This window comes from Oenanthe melanoleuca, chromosome 3 (genome assembly GCF_029582105.1).
Source record: "Oenanthe melanoleuca isolate GR-GAL-2019-014 chromosome 3, OMel1.0, whole genome shotgun sequence".
NCBI lineage: Eukaryota > Metazoa > Chordata > Aves > Passeriformes > Muscicapidae > Oenanthe > Oenanthe melanoleuca.
Genome location: NC_079336.1, coordinates 32,442,934 through 32,465,989, shown reverse-complemented (window position 1 = coordinate 32,465,989; position 23,056 = coordinate 32,442,934). Strand labels below are relative to the sequence as shown.

At 36.2% G+C, this 23,056-nt stretch overlaps 1 protein-coding gene across 2 annotated transcripts in view; it reads left to right on the top strand.

Annotated features, from left to right (window-relative positions):
* ME1 (malic enzyme 1) overlaps positions 1-23,056 on the top strand; it is a 149,240-nt gene that overhangs the window by 37,500 nt on the left and 88,684 nt on the right. For both annotated transcript variants that reach the window (XM_056488511.1, XM_056488512.1), the window contains exon 3: positions 5,661-5,810. In XM_056488511.1, coding sequence (XP_056344486.1) covers positions 5,661-5,810 — 150 coding nt within the window. The remainder of the gene's footprint in view (positions 1-5,660; positions 5,811-23,056) is intronic.

Below are 23,056 nucleotides of genomic sequence, written 5' to 3'. Positions count from 1 at the left end.
AATAAAGAAGTATTAACAAATATAATATGGCTACAAGTAAACGTAAACAAAAGGTTTTCCAGAAGCCATTTGCTTCAGAGAATATTTTTCCAAATCTGCCCCTGTTAAGTTCAAGATCTGTAAACACTTAAACAAAAACTTGGTGTCATTCTTTCCCACCTATGAGTCGTCTTTGGCATTTTCTCTTTTCCAAATACAGAGTTGAGTAAGGAAGAAATTTGTTTCCTGCTCTTTTGACCAGACATCTGTAAAACAGAAGCGCTAACATTAAATTATTCCATCCATGTGTCTTGAGCATTAGACTGTAGCTTGCCATTTTATACTATAAAGCCAGTTTTTATTATAATGCCTGCTTTAGTATAAAGGTTATATGCAGCTTTGCAGTGCAAATTTATTCTTGCTAGTTTGGTTCTAGTGATGCAGTTCAACAGAAAACTAGCAAGTATTCCGTTCACAGAAATAGCTTGAAACTAATATAAGTTAGGCTTTTTTTCTCACTAATGTATCCACTAGTCAGAATACTTCAAATAAGATTTTAGTAATTAATGTATAAAAAAAAGTGAATAGCTGTGTTTATTTCTTAGTTTTACTCTGTGACATGTGTCTGTGCTATTTTCTCACCTGTAATTTTTGGTCCAAGTATTTGAATCTTCTCCTGCCCCTTACAGTGTGAATAAAACTGGTGGCCCCATTTGTAATGCTGGAGAAGGTGTGGTGGGATCTCCATCCATAGGAGAAATTCAAAACCTGACTGAACATGATCCTGGGCAAACTGCTCTAGTTGACTCTGCTTTGAGCAGGGGATCAGATGAGGCAATCTCCAGAGGTCCTTTCCAACTTGAGCTAGTGTATGCTTTCATAACACAAGTCCATAGTACTTAAAAAGTAAGTTTTCAGGGGTAATCTTGGATCAGTGGAAACTGTGTAAATCAAGTTGGGCTGTTCCTTAAGGATATTAAATTATATAAATCTGCAAGTACGTCCCAAATGGAATTTTTTCTTTAAAAAGTCATATTTATACTCTGTCTTAACAGATCTAATCTGACTATTCATGCCATGCTGTGTTTTGATAAAAAAAATATTTTCCTCATGTATTATTGAGGCTTTTTTATAGCTGTGATGTTTTCTCTTTTTTTTTTTAGCAAAAAAATATATGTATATATGTATAGGTCTACATTTAAGACCACTGATGGAAAGACATGGTAACATTTGCAGGAAGAAGATACTTCATTTTAAGACTGTAAACATTGACATATTTGGCTTCTTTGCAGATAAAGTTTTGTGAATTAAATGTGCAAAAATTTGCACATGCAAAATGTGTTTTGCAGGTGTGTTTATAAGTCAAGTGTCTGACAATTTCATTGGAGTATGCCAATAAAGGGCCTGCTTGGAGAACATGTGCATTACATGTGGTGAGCTCAGTCCTCTCTACAATATGTGGACTCTGGTGTCCTATATTTATACTTGTATCAAAGAATTTTTAAAAAGAGTGAATGTGATCCTGCCACAATTACTCCTTGAATCTCTTTATTGATGGAGAATGTCAGAAGCTTTGGGTATTTTAACTGGAGCTTGAAATCTCAAGTGCTTCCTGTAAAGGCAGGTGCTCAAGGACCGTCTTGTATAAGAGCATGCAGTTATTGTCTTCTACTGAGTGTAAATGTCTAAATGTCCTAATTCCAGGAAAACCTCCATGTTTCTTACAGTATGTATCTGGCATGGTCTTTGCTCCCATAGAAACAGTGATTGAATAGAGATGAAGAGAGCCTTTTTTATTTTTCCTTCTAGAGCTTGGCAGTAGGTGTACACTTGTGTGTTTTACATCCAAATACAAAAGATTAAGCACAAGCATTTAGATATTACAGAAGGAGAAACTGTTAAATACCTTAGACAGAAGGGTATCATCTGATGAAACATAAGTGCTGTGTATGACAACATCTTACATTGGCAGGATTGGCCTGGTTTTGCTTGGGAAGAGGGTGTGTGTAAATTCATAAAGCTAAGTTGATAGCTAGTACCATGGCATGACATGTTTTGGCACTGCTGAAATGCCTTTGCTAACTTGTAGCATGAAGTTGTTGTACTCTGAAATACCAGGAGTTCATACACTAAATGAATGTGGAACAGCAGCAAATCATTTGCCTGGTATGCTTGGCAAAAGGGACACCAGTAAGAGGAAAAAATTATATTCCTCTAACTTAATTTGGAAAAGCTGTGATGGATTTTATTTTCTCCCCTGTATGTTCTTAATTGTCTTTTTTTCTTGCTTTGTATTGATACTGAAATTGTTGCTTCTGGCACAGTGACATTTTCTGCCCGAGCTTTTCTCTCTTCAAAGAGTCACACTGTAAAATGTTATATTGGACGTGTTAACTTTAGGAGAGGGGGCATCAAATTACTTTTCTAGAGAAGGCTGTCTTATTTTGTTTTTTTTCTTAAAGTTCCCTGTCCTTAATGAATTTTTATATAGATACTGAATGATGCAGAGTAATAGAGCTAAGTGTCTTACACAGGTGAAAAATAAATAGCCTTTCCTCCTACCTTCTTTATTTACTCATATTTTTCAAGATAAGAGCAAAAAAAAATGTGGAGTTTGTTCTGTTTTCACCTTTCCATTTTGCCTTGTAAATTGTATGCCAGTTCTAGTTGGGCCAATTATCCTGAGAAATCATCAGTAACTTTCTGGTAGTTATATCACTTTTCTTTTGTGTTTTGGATGATACATGGTTTATATCCTTTTGTTGCTACTGTATTTCATTCCCTTCATGACAGCAGACTAGTATGAAGCATTCTTAGGTGAGGTAAAGGCAAGGGGAGAAGAGTGTCATGCTGAAATTTGAATGCTTGGCAGTCTCCTCTGTCTGACTTGCCAGACCTTGGTTTTTGTCCTCTGAAACTCTTCCCTGAAATCTTCATCCATGACTCCTTGTCTGAGGACAGATAATATTTTTCTCCCTTTCTCCCTTTTCATAGCACAAATGATAGTTTTCACTGTTTTATTGCTTGTTTTCATTATGTTTTCAATTAAATGTGGGCTTCAGTAAAAGATTCCATTAAATACTGAATTTTAAGTATATTTTTAAGCACAATGCTGAAAAGCACTTCATGCTTTTAGTTGTGTAGACACTTGGATGTTGCTAAAACAGGCATACTTGCTGTCTAATGCATTATAAACAGCCACACATTGAGTATGAAGCATTTTTGGTCTTCTCTTTAGAAAGAATTTTTGAGGAATTTGATACCCTTAACTAAACAAATTACAATGCTAAGAAAGAAGACATATACCTGCCATTGAAAAAGTAACCTTCTGATAAAAATTGCACTTCTGTGGAAATATTTTTCACTTTATAATAGTATTTTTTATACTGACATGGATATGATCAAGTATGTAATATTTGAAAATATAAGCAGTATGCAGTTACTCCTTTTGCAAGTTCTTTAGTATATCATGAATATAAAAGTGGCATGACAAATACAAATAAGAAAATGAATCCCCAGTTTAATGTTATAGGACAGTAAAACAAAGTAGAGAGTTTTTACCAGCGATTTTTCATTTGAAGCCCCTGAGGAAGCCTTTTTTTTAAGCTTTTAGTTTCTTTTGTAAACTATTTCTTTACCCCTTTTAAAATCTAGGCTTGATCTGACTAATAATAAAGGATGATGAAAAGGTCTTTTATGCTCTTAAATAGCCACACCTCATTTTAAAAGAAGGTTATAAAAAAATAAAATACCAACAACTGCTTTGGAATGGTGCTGTGGCTCACATAGTGCTTGCAGAGTCCAGTATAGAGTGGGGCCCAAAAATATGCATTATATTCTCTAACATCACTTTAAGTGTTCTCTAGAAACAAAAGGAATGTCTTCATGTGTATTCAAAACTACATGTGCCAGAGCTTGTATTTCAAGATAAATGTTGGGATAGCCATCCTCAGGAGAAAGGTTTTAATAGAGAAAATGCTCTGAGAATTCAAGGACATTGACTATATCTCTTATATTGTAGTGAAATACTGAGAAAATGAAAGGCTATAGGGAAATATAATAATATGAAAGAAAATTAGTATGTATGGCTATATATTTGTTGCTGAGAACTACAAGAGTAGGATATAATTTAACCTTGGAGAACATTCAAAACTAATGTGTATGATGGAAGGTGGTTCTGATTGCCTCATGGTGATGGTATTTAGAGAACAACTGCAACTTTTTGGTTTCTAGATCTTTATCTGTTTAGGGTCTAAAATACCCTTCGTGACACAAGGGCAGGGATATTGTTTTGCCTCACTTCTGTCACCTCATTACAGTCACCATCTGCCAAACTGGCTCCACTTGCCTTGCTTATAGTGCTTGTTCAAGGTTTACATAGCAGATCCCAAAAGAAGTGCTTCCCTGATATACAGGGATGGGCGAGCTAAGCTTGTATGGAATGCATTCAGATTTACTTAGCTGTTCTTTGTCAGATGGTAACCTGACTACATCTGTGTCTTCTTAAAGAATGAGTTAGATTTTACTGGGGCATGTGATGCCTAAGTATGCAGAAGGAAAGTTCATATGAATAATATTTAAGTACACAAATCTCTAGCCTTTTGGAATGAATGTGTTCTATATGTATCCTCAGCGCTTGTGTAAGAAAATGATGGGCATATTATACTTTGAGTGTAAGTAATTATTAATCCATTGCAAATAAAACAAAAAAAACCTACATAAATTGTATACATAAGTTAAAGATTTAGTGTAAGCCTGTTGTGATAGAAGACTACTTATTTTTTACAGCAATACTTAGAATTGTTAAAACTAATGAATAGGCAGATAAGGTTTAAGTCCACTAAATTCCTAAACTGTAAGTGTTCACAAAGTGACAGTCATACCTTTGTGAACTGGTATAATTTGAAGTCACTCATGGACTCGTATCATTTGTCACACAGCACTGCAATGTGGCTTCCTGATTGGTATCTTGAAACAGTAATGTAATGTTTCAGTTTAAGTGTGATGGTAGTCAAAAGCAGGTCAAGCTAAACATGAGATGTTTTTATTCTCATTTGTATGATTCTTTTTTTCTCATTGGTTTTCTTTTTAAATAAATCTAGAACTTCCTCAAAATTTGTTTTAGTTAGGAGATAAAACATTGCAGATTTCGTGTTGAACTTAGACTAAAGAGATGAAGGGCCATATGTGTATGCTCTGTTTTCAAAAGCTTTGTTTTTCAGTATTTATTTGAAATGTTAGCCTGGATTTAAAATAAATTTCTGTTGAGGAAAGAGCATGCAAAGCTTAATGTTTTTAGTTCTGTTTTCTTTGGGCAAGTGAGTAAGCTTGTTTAAGTTATATTTAATGCGGGTCTCATTTCAAGTAGAACAACTGATATATGCAGATAAGGTTCTGACAGACCAAATCCTCTATTGCAGCACAGTTTTTTACACCTGAGAGGGATTAGCTTCCTGAGCATGTAGAGTTTGACAACTTTGTGATGGCTTCAGGTTCTCTGTCTCAACGAGTTTGTTATCTGAGCCATTTGTGCTGTTAAGTCTTGGAGGAATTTAAGTACTTTCAATGAGAGAGGCTATTACAGAACAAACATAATTTTAATTATCCAAACACCAATATATTTCTAAATCTACTTTATATGTTCCCTTGATGTCTGTTTAATTATATGTAATTCTCCACAGATACATGCTGCTAATGAGTCTTCAGGATCGAAATGAGAAGCTTTTCTATAAAGTGCTGGCTTCTGACATTGAAAAGTTCATGCCTATTGTTTATACCCCCACTGTGGGACTGGCTTGCCAACAATATGGTTTAGCATTCCGAAGGCCAAGGTATGTAAGTTTCTACTTCAAATAAAAGCAATTGTATCTTATTTTCCTCTTGGCAGATTTCTGCAGGGTTTTTCTAACAGCTGCACGTAAGCCAAAACTGCAATAGTTGAGATAATTTAAACTACACTTTTGCTCTACATTAAACAATAATTTGTGCATTTTTTTATCAGCATTAAGAAGGCATATGGTTGGTAGAATTGCATTAAAACATGAATATATTTTTAATCTTAACTGATTGTAACTATTTAAACTGTATAGTATATGTATATGTATTAGTCTAGTATGACTGCTATACTGTTTTAGAACCCTAGCTGCATATTAGAAAACTGGAGAAGAATGGAATGTTAGTTTTAGATTTGTTTGAAAAACTTGAAAAGCATAGACTTTTACCTGTATAAATATTTATGTTATTGGTATTTTATACATACAAACACACACAGACATATATGTAAAAACTAAGGATGTGTTACCTATGTATCTACTGATATCTTAATTGTCAGAAATCAACAAAGTGGCTGTTTCGCTGCTTAACAATTTCTTCCTTCATAGGTTGGTTACTGGAGTGCTTTTATTCTGTATACAATATTTGCATCAATAGAAAGATGAGGAAGTGGTATGGAAGAAGAATAGACACTTCTGTTTCACTTTGCCTCTTAAACCTCTCAACCCTCAGAGTTTGAGATTTATAGTGGTTGCTGTTTGAGAACATTGTGTATATCACTGCCTTCACGTGCAAACTGGAACAACACTTGGGAGACTTCTGCAGAATTTTCTGGCAAAGAAAGAGATAAATGAGCTGCATGTGCATAGCTCTGTTAACAGAAATAGGTTTTTTACAGTGAAGGCATTGATCAAAAGTAAGAAGCTTGCAAGATGTCAGGGAACAAATGACTGCTCACAAATTCTTTAGCAGGAGATATTTGAAGAGAGACTCATGACTTCAAGGTTTTGTTCTTAATGTGAAAATTATTGTGACTGACAGAATGAGTCAGGACCATCTGGTCAACTGCAGAAAACAAGAATTCCCACTTCTGTGCACATGAAAAAGTCAAAAATACCTCAAGAATCCTTATTTAAACCTATTTAATGATCTGTGGGTTTTAGGTGCCTCCCTTAGTAAGAGAAGTCATCTCCTTTTTCCATCTCTGTGTTTACCACCATGGTGATTTTATTGGCCTTCCGGGAAGTGCTAAATGTGTCTGGAAATTAAGTCTTTGCTTACACTGGTCTCACTACCCCTCATTTTAATATTCATTGCTGTATAAAATATTTCACCTCTACCCATGCACATACTTTCTCCTTTCTCCCTAGATGAGTGAAGCATCTGTGGAGAAAAACACCCAGTTTAATTAGAATCATGGAATTGTTAAGTTTTCAAAAGACCTCCAAAGTCAGAGTCCAACTTTTGACTGAACACCACCATGTCAACTAAACCATAGCACTAAGTGCCATATCCAGTCATTTCTTGAACACTTCCAGGGATGGTGACTCCATTCCTTCCCTGAACAGCCTGTTCCAATGCTTAACCACTTTTTCAGTGAAGTTCTTCCTGATGTCCAACCTGAAACTCCCTGGCAGAGCTTGAGACTGTTTCCTCTTATGCTGTCATTAGTTGCCTGCGAGAAGAGGCCAACCCCTGCCTGGCTACAACTTCCTTTCAGGCAGTCGTAGAGAGTGATAAGGTCACCCTGAGCCTCCTCAGGGCTAAACTACCCTCCCTCAGCCACTCCTCACTTGTGGAGCCACTTGTGCTCCACACACTTCATCAGCTCTTTTGCCCTTCTCTGGACTTGCTCCAGCACCTCAATGTCTCTTTTGCAGCAGGGTTGGAACTAGATGATCTTTAAAGTCCCTTACATTCCAAACCATTCCATGGCTCTGTGATCTTTGACAGACTCTCTCCTGCTTAAGAAAAATACCTACAAAGCAATCTTCCACTGTGTCATTACATAGATATGGGTTTCTTCCTAAGAAACCTTTTCTAAATTATTCCAAAGCCAACTATGCAAAGCAACCAATATAATTTAGGTTGAAATTGCATTCTAGACCATGACTCATTTAGTATTAAGCCTTACATTTCAGCATACCTCATAAATATCATTCTCCAAGAGATGGATGGAGAAGAAAATGTAAACATTAATATTGGGAAGGCAAAAAGGAGTAAAAGATATTAGATTTAGTTCAGGCTATATCATCTTAAAGTTTTTCAAGAAGTTGCAATCAAGGAAAATGGTGTAATCTGATCATACCTTAAAAAAAAGATATTCTCATCTGTGAGAGCTGTCTGTATCTGCTTTATGCTGACTGATATGTAAGTGCTGTCTTTACAGATAAGTGACTGTTTTTCTTTCACAATAGTTTTTTATTTTAGAATAGTTTTATACCGCCTCTTCCCACAGCTCAGAAAATGTTTGTTTTTTCATAGTTTAATACAGATTAGAAACAGACTTGGAAGTAAATAAATTAAAAATTACTCAGTTGCTGCAGATCATATTTATTTCACTCCAGTTTGCAGGGCAGTGTCATAATTAGTTTATGTCTGTAAGGATTTTTTCCAATAGTTGATATTCAGTTATACTTCTTCATGTTGGGAAATGAGTTTGAATTGCCTGACTCACAAGTTATCTCTTGAGGCAAGGAGCAACAAAATTAATTTAGAGTTCAAAAAGTAGGTGTCTTGTGGAATTGTGGATTAAATGAGATCATCTTCTCTGACTCCCTTGTGTTTTTAGAAGACTTTATGGGCTCACATGATGTGCTTACAGTCACAGGAGGACTCTGTGGCTCAGGAAGAAGTTTTCATCCTGAAGCAATAGTTTGCAATTTTAGAATAAACATTCAAGACTGACCAGCTAACCATCTGATTAAGCATCATTTCTCAAGAGAGCCAGCTGCAAAGTAACTTGAGTCACTGGTTTGAAGCTCATCTGTATCATTGACATTTATTTGTAATTCAGACTCAAGATTGCATTACTTGATCTGAATATTCAGCTTTAAGTCCACCAGTTTAATGAATAAGAGTACTATTGTAGAAGTAAACAGTACAGATCTGATAGCAGATCTGTAACATGCACCTACTTATATCACTTTGTTACATAAACATAATTATAGAGGACCTGTGTGTCTGGTTGTCTTCCTTACTGTTGAGGATGAGGGAAGAAAGGATCCTTCAGGGAACTGGTCAGACCAACTAGATAGGAATTTAGAGCTGTACAGATAGAAGCTTTACTTATGCTGGGAACATAATGGGGTTTTGCTTCTATTGTAGTGCTCAGCATTATCTCAGAATCTCTACTAGGTCATTTTTTGGTTCAGAGTTTCTATCTATCATTTAAATTCCTAAAGTAAAAAATTCTCCAGTTGCACGAGGCATGTACATACTTATGACAGCTGTTGATTACTTACCAAGGAAGAATCTATTTCTGTAAATAGATTTCTGAAATACAACAGTTCTTTCATCCAACAAGAATAAATACAGGAAAGCTCAATGGAAATTTCCTCTAAGAATCCAAAGTCAACTTTTTATATTGTATAGAGAACACCCAGGAGTTTAAAATTCTTGTGTAAACTCAGCGTTCAGAGAAGGGAGGTATAACTGCCAAGTGCTGCTATGCTGAAGACTTTGGACATAGCTAAACTGTTAGGTGACTGTTTATATATTGCCATTCCTAGAAGGAAAAGCCATTTCAATCAGAATATGATCAGAGCAAGCCCAGGTAGCTGATGCAGCTACACAGGCATGGCAGAGTTCTCTGAAATAACTTCCCAATGCAGTCACAGACTGTCAGGCTGAGTTGGAAACATTTTTAAAGCAGCTCTATTGGGTCTGATGCAGGCCCTTTAAAAAAAAAAGTGTGTCAGCTTTGAAATTGTTCACCAGATTTCCTCCTCACTGAACTGCATGACTGACTCAGCACATACAAATTTCAGAGTTAGTTTCTATCCTAATATTTCTCAAAAAGAATGTATTTATTTACATTTATTTTATGTATTTACATTTGCAGTGGTTCAGATGGATGGTATTGAAGGCAAATGTTGCAAATGTAAGTTCTTTTTTTGTTGACAGATATTTACAGATTGAGATTGCCAGCTGCAAGATAGCATCACTTTTTAATAAAGAAAAGAAATAGAGAATGGGGAAATATTTATTTCCTATGACAGAACATGCAGAATGTTAGATCTTGGCATCAGAAGTTGCAATCTGCTTGGCAGCACAAGGTTGATCCTGTGGTACATTTAATAATATTTTTGTGGTTTTTAATGAGGCTTTTATTGGAATTATTTTTCTTAACTCCAGTGGATGTCTGTGGCATCCAGGTCTCTTCAGAAACCAGATTTGGCTTACTGGAGGCCAGAAACTTCTTGAGTACTCCATGATTACATGACTCAAAGTTCCATTCCTGGAAGTTTTTTGAGACTGTCTCTCCTTCAGATGTGAGGTGTTTTCTTGACTAAGACCACTAGAATGTCTGAATTCATTTCACATAACTTTTTCACAGGTAATCAAAGCTCCCTTTGATTTTTTTCAGCACATCATATTTTTCCTCTTCTAAAAAAGCATATATATGTATACATATTTAGGTGCTTTATCTTAGTAGCTTCATTTAGTTGAAGTGATTATTGTGTGACAAAGTTATATTAAAAGATGTAACAAAGCACTAGTTTCACAGTTATTTTTCCTAGTATTTTCTTCTCTAAAAACTATGTAGAATTTTAATCTCTAAGTGGAAAAAAGGAAATGTGGAGGCTTTTTAATTGATCTGTTGTAAGGTCTTGACTGTTTGGACAGCAAATGAAATCAAAATGTTTTGCAGTAAAGACGACAGCAAAATGCTTTTATGAAAACAGACTGTTGGAATTCTGTTCTGAAGAAGGACCTGGTGTGTGTATTAACAATATGGCTTGGGTGGCAAGTTGTTTTGTAACATTTCAACAGAGAATTAGAATAGCTGTAGTATTTCTTCTAATTTTAGACAATCTTTCTCTTTTTGGCTTTTAAAGCCTGACAATGATGGTAGTTACAACCTCTCACCAAGCAATTTTGGCATACATGTTTGGCATACAGTTTTTCACTTTTGTCTTTTGTGAAGATGATGACTGTTGACGTATTCCAGGCAACTTTTTTTTCCTCTTTCCTTTTTTCCCCTGTATATCGCCTTGCCATTGAGTTCATGACATCCAGTAATCTTACTTTCTGGCATGATTCTAATCTGCTGTTACTTTCATCAAGCTAAAACTGAGCATTCTGTGGCTTGAAAGTAAGACTAACAGAATCTTCCCAACAAAATATTTGCCCTGCTCTGAAAAGCTGGAAAATGAGAATTAGCAGAGTGTTGAACTCCTATCTTCTCCTGGACTGTCTTTTAGACTGGATTGTGCCCAAGGTGTATTTAATTTGGTCTGTCAGCAGACTATGCTGCTGCAGGGAAAAGTGAGGATCTTGCACAGATGTTGGTGGGCCTCATTTAGAGTGCTTTGTAAATCTTAGGCCAGTTTCTCATGTAAGAAGTTATTGAAGGGAAAAAAAAAGTTATGTCTTTATTTTTGAAAACATTATAATATTCTTCAGTTTATATAGAACTCTCTAGAGCTGTTAAATTCATGGCTTTTCATAATATTTTGGCAATAGGTTTCACCATTTAGGTACAGTGTGAATTTTTATCTTTATTACACCTTCACCTCAGACTAAAAAAATGAATGATTAGCCTGTGCCAAACTGAGAGTAGGTAATCTTGACTTAGCATTATGAAATATAACATCCTCCATGTGGTAGGGCTTTTTGTATGTACTTGGTGCTTGCATGTAGGTATAACCTACAGTACTTGGAGGGGGTGGTATTTATAGAAGTAGCACTTAGAGTTGTTCTTCCATTTAGTCTTGTCTCAGTTGGAGCTTTACCTATTATTAGCCTCTTCCTGCTCTCATAAACTTCATACATGATTTCTTCTGCAGGTAATATTTCAGGGACTTTTGATCCTAAGGCACATCACAAGCATGGAATTTCTGGCTTTCAGACCTAAGTGTGTAGGTGCATTGCTCTGTTTTTTCTGGATGGAGTACATCTTGGCTGTGAGCAGGAGGAAATGAGGCCATCCCTTCTCAAAACATCACTCTCAAAATGTTTGGCAGCAGTCAATGTTTGGTCATTCTTAACACAGTCTTCTAAGGAAGACAGCTAGCAGACTCAGTGCTGTTCTACAGACATCCTTGGTGGTTTCTGAGCAAGAGGGCCAAAATTAAAATGCTGGCCATGCTTTTCTGTTCCCTTGTTCACTTCCTTCACAGAGTCCTGGATATTTCCAGGGGATCCCTGTCCTCATTTGGCTTGTACTGTTATTTTTAAATAATTTCTACTATCTGTTGTGGGAGGTTAGAACTGAATGTCCTCCCTTCTCCACAAATTTGGGGGACTCAAATTTATCTTTCCAAGGGCATCTGCACTTTGAGCTAATGGGAACTTCTGTGGATTTTGGCATGTGATTACCTTCCTATTTCATTATATCCTACAGAGACAGTGCTCTGAAACAAAGAAGTTTCATACAGATGCTTTTCACTAAATGGGAAAGACAGTTTGTGTGACAGTATTTATTAGAACCTTCTTGTTTCCTTTACTAAAACAGTCATCTTGTGGATCTACGTGCAGAAGACTGGACAAAAAGTACATGATCCTAAGTGAAATGTCTTTACTGTGACTAATCTTTTCTTTCTAGTGCCAATACCACATAAAAGGTAGGGTATATACTTTTGCAACAAATAAACTATGTATCTGTTTTAAAATAGAGGCATTATTTTGGCATGTTACAGTTTCATATCAATAACTATGGTTTGTATCAATATATAACTGTTACTCTTCAATATGTTACTCTTTTCCTGAAGTTTTAGGGAGATTTTGACTGTATGCCAGCCTGCATTACTGCCTTCTGGTTACAAGCTCCCCATTTCCCTAAAGCAGTATATTCCTTAATGAAATGTACTTTAAGGGCAGAGGTTTCATTTAGATTTCACACCTCTGCTTGGCTAAAGATTGGCAACACTTAAGTATCAGGTCAGACAGTACAGGAGAGGTCTACTTATTAGCTGTCTAATTCTATACAGGCCATATTTATCTACTAAACTTTTACCCTCATGAAACAGCCTCTGTAAACCTGATAGATTTTTGGTTTCCTAATTGTCAACATCATTTTACCCCCAAAGCAAACTTTTTATGGGTCACTTTCTTGCAATAAGAAAATAACTTTTCTTAGTTTAACACCTTTTCAATGACGGCTTATCAAATCCCATGCAGTGTCTGAAAATGAAGTTACTCTATCCTTCCTTCTGTACAGAATGATAGGTACAGTTGCCTCCCTTCTGCCTTGAGTGGCCTTGGGACAGCCCTGAAATTGTAGCTTGCCCTTGACAGTTTGCATATTGTATCCTTTTCCATGGGCTGGGATTATGCACCGTTGTAGTGCTCATGTAGGATAACCCAGACAGTAACAGCTTGTGACACATGAACAGACAATTGCAGCAGACCGCAGCAACCACCTTGCAACTTATTGCTTGGGCAGTACTAAGAAAAACATGTGGGTGTCTTTTGCCCTTCCTAGGGCTATGCTGTGGAAGGGAAAGAGCTTGCTTCCAGATATCAGTGGGATAAAAAATAAATAGTGTTGCTGCAGGTGTTTGCAGTTGGATATCACCAACAGTAGGGATTTATGCATTGGTAACATGATTTTATAGCAGAGAAGTTTTAGTCGACTGAAAAACATCCAGTGCAGGGTTTTGTTTTAATATTAAGATCTTCTTAGAGGAATCCTGTGCTCTCCTTCTATACAAAGAGTTTTCCGTGTCCCCAGTAATTCCTGATGTTATCTGATACTGCAAAACAAGGTACCAGTAGTATTGTGATGAGATGCCAGTGATTTAGAAGCATTGCACTGCTTTATTAGCTCATTCTGTATATATCCCAGCCCACGCCAGAGGATGTTTTCCTTTAGGGGTGTGCTTCTGCTGGAGTTTCTCCATCTCCCATTTTCTGTACATTTGTTGCACGTCCTTTGGCACCACCCAAATCCCTTGCTTACACATTCAGCAGCTTCTGTGTTCAAAAAACTCTCATTACTCAGCAGCCCAACACTGTCTCATTGTTGCATTTCCAATGCAAGATATTTAGTAGCTTTTTAAAAAAACCCTACAGTAATTCCTGTAATTGGTGAAGTCAGAGGAAGGAAAAACCCTAGCAAAATCACTGCAACTTTGCACTAGGTTGCCTATTCTAACATCATAGTTTTCTGTCTCTACCTACAAGCTTTCTAAGCAGATAGTCAAATTTTAAAATGAAAAATGAAAGGTGAAGACAAGGCATAAATATTTTCAGCCTTTAAGAGCATACAAATGGGTTGATTGCGTGTTGTATGTTGTCTTTCTCTATATTTAGGGCTAGATGTTTTCGTCCCGGAGATTTTTACATACTACATTTGGCAGAGCCATATGCATAGGAGGCTTCTGAAAAAGACAAGAAAAAAGGTTTTGGGATAGAAGTGGACCCTTTTATTCCTTATGAGAAATTTTAATCCTTTTTTAGCAAAGTATTACAGCTGCATAAAATTGTTTTCTTATGGGCACAGCTCAATAAAAACTGTCAGTAGTGTTAATTATAACAAACTTAAAACTAAAAAGACTAGTTCATAATAACATTACCAAATATATTGTAGAATAGCAGTAACATCATGTAATTTGCAGCTGGGTGGAGAAAGGTTTGCAAGGCATTTGACATCCTGACCGCTGCTCTTTGAGTTAAGTGGTGGCACTGAATGTCAGTTCTGCTTCTTTGGCTACTGAGTATTAGGTGATTAAGCCACATGCAGGAAACCCAAAATCTTTTAGAAAATGGTGGGCAAGGGCCTGCTGGGAGCATAAACCAAATAGATGAATGTGCACAAACCACCAAACAAAGCAAGTTGTTCTTGTAAAAAAGCCTTCCAGCTGAAGGCAGGCAGTGATATGGAAAGCTTAAATCAACTGGCAGAGGTAAGGGAAACTTTTACTGAGAAATAGAGAAAGAAAAGTAAGCTTCAATTTGTACTGGATGAGAACCCATTATTTTGGCACAAAGATGGTCAAAAGCCAGTTCTCATTTTTGCTTCTTCATTCCCAAAGTGACTACTTTTAACATGAATTTTTGTTTAGTCTTAAGGATTAGGGTTCTCACAACTTCATTTTAATACTCTAGAATACTGAAATTAACTACTGTTTTTGGCATTTTGGTGGAATTTTCCACCTAAAGGAAGAGCTTCCTCTTCCTGAGATGACACTGTAATGTAGCTTACTCAGACATGGCAGCATGTTTCCATTTCGAAAGTTCACAATATTATGACAACTTTGTTTTATCAGAGGGTATTTTTGGTTGCTTTTAACTTTTCTCTTAGTGTTCTTTAGAGTTATTCTAAACACATATGAATGTACAGGTTTTCTGCACTGTATGTTGAGGGTCAGGTTATTCATACAGCCTGTTTTTAGGCAACAGTATGTCTGAGAGTTTCCCTTGTTCATCCAAAAGGAGCTTCTTGAACAAAGGTATTTATCCCTGGCAATGAAAATATTTCACATCGTTTGCTTTCTGTTCAATTAATAATTTATTTGGTTTTTTTTTGTTTGCTTGTTTCCATGAATAGGTAGTATATGAGCATGAGGAACTTGTTCTCAAGAAAATAGTGTATTTAAAAATATTTCCATTTTGCCTTACTTCCTTTTGCTGCAAGCAGTGTGCCTATTTCTACTTTTACTTTGCTACTTAACACAGAATCTAGCAATTGAATTTATGCACTGAAATGGGATTCTTCTTGGGTTGTAATGTCAGTCATTTGATGAATGATTTGTTCAGTCTTACAGTGAAACAAATGTTATCTTTGAAAGATGACATAAAATATGGCATGTAGACTTCCAAAGTCAATGTGCTCAGAAAAGCCTTGTGTGCTTTCTAACACTGGACTTGAGCCTTTGATTCCTTTGAAGAGGCTGGAAGTTCCCCAGTGACATTTCAGAAACTTCTGTTGTGACTGCTAGATGATGCTATTTGGATACTCCATCACCCCACAGGTCTGCCTTGCTAGGTCCATTCCATATCCTGTGCTTCATTTCCTCTATGTGTGTAGTCAAGACCAGCAATATTAGGCTTTGTTAGTTGGGATTGTTGCATGCTGCATTTTTTCCCAAAATGTTGATCCTGCCTTCATGAAATGAAAAACTTTACATGGGGTCATGACTGAATTTTTATAAAAAGGAGGGAAAATATAAGACTATTTGCCTCTGGATGAGATTAATTTTTAACACAGTGGACAGATACATTGCAGAATTATAATGCTTAAAATGTTTTATTATATTATAATAATTATATAATTATTTTAATTTTTAAATTATAATTTATTTTCATTTTAAATTTATTTTAATTATTTAATTATAACTATTATAATTATTTTTTCAAGTTTTATTATAAAAGCTTACAGTAATTTTTAATTGAGTCAGAAAATATTTTTTTTCTTAAATATAATACATTCTCTATAATTAAAGACAATTTGTATAGGTAGTACACATGTCCTGGGTTTTCTGGAAAAATATTAAAGCTTCTTCTGTGAGTGAATTTCAGAAAATAGTATGTTGATACTTTGTTTACATCGGATTACATAAATCTTAAGAATAGTCATGTTGCCTTAGCTTCTCTGTCTGTAATAAAGCTGGACCTGTAGGTCTTTTCCCCATGTTAAAAGTTGTTGTTATTGAACATAGTACTAAAAATTTGGTGTTCTTATACATTCATTCATGCTGTAAATTTAACAGGAAGTAAGTACAGGAATAGTGTTGTCCATCAGGTTGTTTATATTTTTAAAATGTGCAAATGATGAATAGAGATTTGTACTTTTTCAGAATGTTCATTATCAGCAGTTGGAGTCAGCTCTACAAATGCAAGATAGTGTCTCATTTCAGAAGTGACTTTTTCATTGAATTGGAAGTTGGGTAGGATATGCTGTAAGAAGAAATGTTTTTTAATAAGTCTTCACTTTTGTCCTGGTTAATAGTTACTGAGAGCAAATTATGGTGATTTAAAGGTCAGTTAAGTGCCTTAAAGGATGTTACTGTCTAAATAGGGAACATTTTCCATGTTCCAATAAGCCAAGACTGCACAAGTTATTGCAAGTAAAGAGAAGGACAGTCATCTTACTTGTTTGAATATTTCACAGTTTGAATAGCATTTAAAAGTTGGGGTTTGTTTTTGTTTTTTTTTTTTTTGGAAAAAACATCACTAGCAATTCAAGATTCCTAGTAGATAACATGGTTGACGTATTTTGTTGATGGCTTTCTACACATTTAACATCAGCATAAAATAATACAGACATGATAGGTATTGAAACAGAACAGTAGATTATTTTTTGTCTTAAAAATAAATGAGTCTGGCTCTGGTAATCCATTCTCTCATTCACAGTCTTCAAATAGTTCTATTGGTGCCCATTAGAGTGTAAGTAATTAAGTTATTTATTGAGCAACTGTCAGAGGAATTTAAGTAGCTTCTGGAGCAAAAGAGCTCCGGTGCTTAAACCACAGTATTTTGCAGAGTCTGCCTTTTCCTTTGCAAACAAACACATCCCACTGAATTGCTGCTGTGTGGTTAAGCAACAGTATGTAAAAACTGATTGTCTAGATTAGTGGTGTGTTAGAAATACAGTAAAATCAACACATTAATGTTTTAAGAAGTGACTATAAAAATGTTGATTTAGTCTTTTTTTGTATGAAAAGGACTCATCTTTAGTTTGAAAATTCATACCACAAAGTGCTGTGCAAGTAGAGGAGGTGAGGCACTAAATGAAAAAAAAGTTGGATATCTAGATACACAGTAGAGAATATTTTATGAGTAATGCAAAACCTCTGCAATGACTAAATCCATGAAGTTTTTACTGTGCAGTATTTTTAGTATAGTTTGAGGTGAATGTTATGGTTTCCAAAATTAACTAGAGATTTTTTTATTATTAGTGAAGTGTCAAGCTATAATTACTCTTGGTACCATGTAAAATTGGTTTTACAATTTTCCAGTGTAAGGCTTGTAATGCTGTTACTTGGATTATTTTTACAGTGTAATTTTTTTGGATTGAATGAGAGCAGTTGTGAAATTACTTCATTGGGTTGCTTTTTATTGTACAAAAGCCTTGACTTCTTTGCCCACTTCTGGAGCCTGAGTTTATCTGTTGGGCATTTTACAGAGTAAAAGCAAAATGTTTCAAGAATAAAAGATGCTGTGTACACTCAAACTCATAATGTAGAGGTTACATGTTTTGGTAGCAAGAATCTCAAGAGGCTGAAAGTCCAGACCTTTTGGAGAAAAGTAGCAAGACAGGACTGATGCAGGTTTTGTCTCTGTTCCTTTGTCATTGCCTTCACTCTGTACTGCTATGGGCAGCTTGTAATTTTTTTTTCACTGTCATCTCCTTTGTGTTACAATTTAGGAAATGCAGGCTGTATGCAAGCTCTGGAGCATGTTTCAGATGTAGAAGGGCAGATGGGGCAATGTCTGTGTGATCTGGCCCCTGCATGCAGGTATATCAGGACTGTTACAGCAAGTTACATAACTCACTATGTTGCAAATTGTGGAATAGCAGCACCTGGTTCTCTGCTTCACTTATCCCTCATGAGGTAGAAGAGGGAATGTGCTGAGACCTGAAGTCAGTTTTCTTAGTAAACCCAAGATGTGGGCAGGAGTTTTATGTGGAAGTTCCTGGAACCCATGGGGTTGTGTGAACCAGCTCTTCTGCCTGCCACTCATATGAGTCTTGTTGAAGCACACAAGTATCCATGGTCAAAGAAACAAGGCTGAGCCATGGACTCTAGTCGAAGATATTGGGCAGGCTTGAGCACAGTGGGAATACTGTATTTGCTTCTGGCAGCATCACCAGCACTGCAGCTTGCTGGGGCTTGCATCAGGAAACTTATCTTCTTAAGTAGCTATCAACCCCAGTTATATTTTAATGTTTTTTAGATTTCTATCATTATCACTTATTTTAAAATAATGTTTTAACATTCGTACTAAAGGATTTTCCCAGCATATGAAAATTTGTGTTACTACAGTTATGTACCTTTTGTTTCTCCAAACTTTATCCTTTCTTTTCTGAAACCTTATTCCCCTGAGCTAATATTTTCAAATGCCAGGCTTACAGCTGCTGTCTTTCAGATTAACTTTATCACTTTCCTGCTCTAAAGGCTAATTCACATTGTACACTGTATGGTTCTGTAAGTTGCCCAAACATACTTCTGTCTTCTCTGTTGATGTTACTTGTAACTGTAGTGACTATTGAAGCACAACACTCACTAACAGAGATTGATGAGCAGCTTTGGTGGACCTGGGCACATGAAAGAATGCTACAGAGGCTGCTAACACTGAATAAAGACTGTAATGAAACAGTGTTTTTCAGAAGAGATTCTTGAAATAAAACTGATTTGCTCCTGTAGCTAAAAATAGACTGTTCAGACTCCTTGACGTAAGCATTTCCCACTTACAGAGATTATGAAGACTGTATTTTTCTGTATTTTGATAATTTCCCTAGACTCTTGTGCCAAATTGGGCTTTTGAGCCACTATAAAAATATGAGGCTTTCATTATTCTTTTATGTATAGCAAAGTGGAGTTGGCAGATATTAGCATCTCTCTTTTACAGTATTGGATGTCTCCTACAAAATAAACTTTATAGTCAGTAGTCATTTACAAAACCAAATGCTAAGCATGAAATAACACATAGTTTAAACTTTTCAGGATTAGTCTCTTACCCTCATTGTCATTCATATGCTGCTAAACTTTATCTTTTTTATGAACTATGTCTTGCTCATGTACAGCTCCACACTTTCAGAGGTTTTAGCAGTACCTATTGTTTTTGATTTAGTCTTTATTTTGCTTCTTACAAACTTTCCTGTTTGCCACATTTAGAAAATGTAAAGCCCAGGTTTCTTTAACACTGGTAAATTCTGGCTGACAGTCAATAGCAGCTGCTATTTCAGCATCAACTATTTTATATGTTGAAAAACATACCTGTGTATTGCAAAGTAATGAAATTCATCTCTGTGTAAAGGGAAATGTAAAGAAAATAAAGCTATCGACAGCTGCATTTCTTAAATCATCCCATCTCTTGCATTTATTAGGCTTCAATGGTCTTGCAATGCAAAGGAACCTGCTATGATAAGATGTAATTAAGACTTTGAGCATGTCTTATATGAAGAAATGAGACCACATTAAACAGTCACAGTGGGAAATGTGGTGAAAAAAGAGCAGAATGTTCTTTGGGGAGGATATAGGTACTCTTAGTTCCTAGTACAAAGTTTGTATTGTATTGCTTGTCATGATTTTAAAAATAGGAGGGAATTTCAATAGGGACCAGGGAAGTAGTTTACCTCTTTCTTGCCAAGTGCAGAAGTTTGAGAGTCTTTGGGAGAGTCAGAAATAAACTGTGTCTGGCCCCTGAGATTTTCTTTTTTGTTATTATTATTAAGCTTGTTGGTTTAGGCTGCCTGGGGAAGTGAAGTCACCTCTACTGTAACTCTGTGTACAGTTCATAATTCAAATAAGTCTTGAATATGTAGGGTTGTGAGAAAAGTCTGAACTTTTTTTCATTAAACATGTTTGGCATTTTCTGAGCAATGTTAAGATTGCCTCCTGTTGTTACAAGAAGAGGAAAGAAAGGATTATTCTGTTGCAGTGACACATTTTCCTAAACTGTTCTTTAATAGAAAATAGACAAATACATTACTGGTGGATCATTGCTTCCGCAAGACATAATAAACAAATGCTCCACTTAATTCTGTTGAGTTTGTTCTCATAGATCAGAATTTTAATAAAACAGACCCAATTCATGTGCTGTAGAATGACCTCCACATAACTGGTAAAATTTGCTACAGTGTAGTGAGCTCAGTGACCCAAAATAGATCCACCCTTTGTTGAGTGGATCTTGATGTCCTCACGTGGGCTCCCCCATTACTCTTTAGTCTTACTGTGGGTGTGATGAGAAGAAAGAAGGCATAGATTACTTATTTTCCTAATTATTCCTCTGCTGTGGTTTCAGACATTTTCTGGCTAGCTGAAGTGGGTGTCACTAGCAGTGCTTGCTTTGTCTGTGCTGGTATCAACCAGTGCTGAGCTGAGGGCTCACTGGGGCAAACTGATTCTAGATGAGCATTTCTGCATATGTGCTTAGGCAAGACAATCTGCTTGCACATTGTTCAGAATGAGCACATTCATTAGACTGATCTGAGGCTGCAAGCTAACTCATAGTTTTGATGATTGGCCTTGTTGCCTTGCAAGGAAAGATAGTATGTATAACCAAGATATTAATTAGGATAGAAAGGACTATGTTGTAAAACCTGCAGTTGTTTTTCCAGTGGGCTTGCCAACCTGGACTGCTCTGAAAGTGTGTGCGAGAGAACTTAATCCTGTTTCCCCTGAGTTGCTTTACCTTCTTAGAAATGTGATAAAAAATAAGTAGCATATTCTTGTCTATAATATTTCCCCTGTATCTTGCTTCTTTATCCATGCAATTTTACATATTACTTGTCACATTACTTGTCTGCTTTAGCAGCCCCATCCTGAAGTGCTTTGTCAGACAGGTGCATATCTTGCAGGCCATTTCTTCCTCGTCCAGCAGAGCAGGGTGTGCATCACTGGCATGACTGTGCTTATTTTTATCATTAACATTATATTCAAATGGATAATTCAGTCATATTTCCAGATTGAAATCCATGTGAAACTGAATCCAGTTTAAATCATCTAGCTTGCCCCATGCTTCATTCTTCTTGTAGCTGTGCTATGACAGCCCCAAAATAACTATATCTACTAGGTAGCCAAATTGCTGGCTACCTTTTCAGCTTCTCAGCTCTATCCCAGTTATTATAACATTAAGCAGTTGGTACTTTCCCTGGCTATAGCATAACCTCATGGAAAAGAAAACACATGTAGTGATGCCTTTTAATGGCTGTCTGCAGGTAGAATGGCCAGTGAATTCAGTCCCACTAGTACCAGCTGAGTATTCTTGTGGCTGGCACCTTTGCAAGTCAGGATTCCTCTTACCAACCTGGTGTACCTACTTGCAGAGAATACCTTACAGAAGAAAAGTGTTTTAGTTAAAGAAATGAAGGGTGAGGAAAAGAGATCCAGATAAAAGAATAAAAAAAATCTTCCCTCTTTTTCTGTTCCTTTAAATTTAGGAACATATTCTTGGTCAGACCAGTGTGTCCAGAAATGTTTTGCTAAACTACTGCAGTAATGGAGGAAAAGAAAGAGGGGAGTGAAATGCTTTTGACATCACTATTTACACTTCAGCTTCTATTTGCTATTGTGGCTTGAATCTGATCTTGCTTGAACAGATTTCTGAAATACGCTTTCAATACTTATTGAAAGGTTCTTACAAATGTTCTAACAAAATTCCTTCTGGAGTAGCCACCCTACCTTTATTTTCCTCTGCTGGGGAATTTATTCCATGGTGACCTTTCTCCCTGGCTTGCAAGGAAGAGGTCGTTTAGGCACACTGGGCTGGGCTCTGACTCTTTAGAAAATCAATACAAAATCTTGCTTCATTTAACACAAATCTATTAGGTTGGTGTAAATTGGAGAATGGAGACAAGAAGAGGAGTGATCCCACAAGATTGCTTTCTTCCAACGCACTGTGCTTGCTTTCACACACTCATCTCTCACAGCTGTCCCTTGAGGCTAGCAATTCTGATAAGATGTGCTTTATGATTTAAAAGTTTACAGGCTGTTTTATAAAATGATGCATGGTACAATACGTCAGAAAGGAGGCATCATGTACTTTTCTTTGCTGTTTTGTAGCATTTCACAGTTAAGGGGCATCTTTTTTCAGGTAGCTGGCCCACATTAATGGCTGTGTGCAGTAAATACCAGAACATTTCAGAAGTGGTTTAAAATTAACCCTCTTGTCCCTGAAGACCTGTTGCCTCTACTGGGATGGAGAAACTAATTTGCTGACAGATGCTACTTATCAAGAAACAACCAAGATACATTAATATCCAGCCTAGTGTGTTAGTTCTGAGCATGGGAAATGGACACAGGAGGAGAATGAATTAGAAATGCTACGATGAGAATTTCTGGTTTTAGATGCATAAAATGAAATGCTTTGGTTAATCACACCATGGCTTACATTGCTTTTTGTCCTAAATAGTAAAGAATTCCAGTTGCATGACAAGTTTTGACATCAAAGAGGGAAAGAAGACACTTAAATA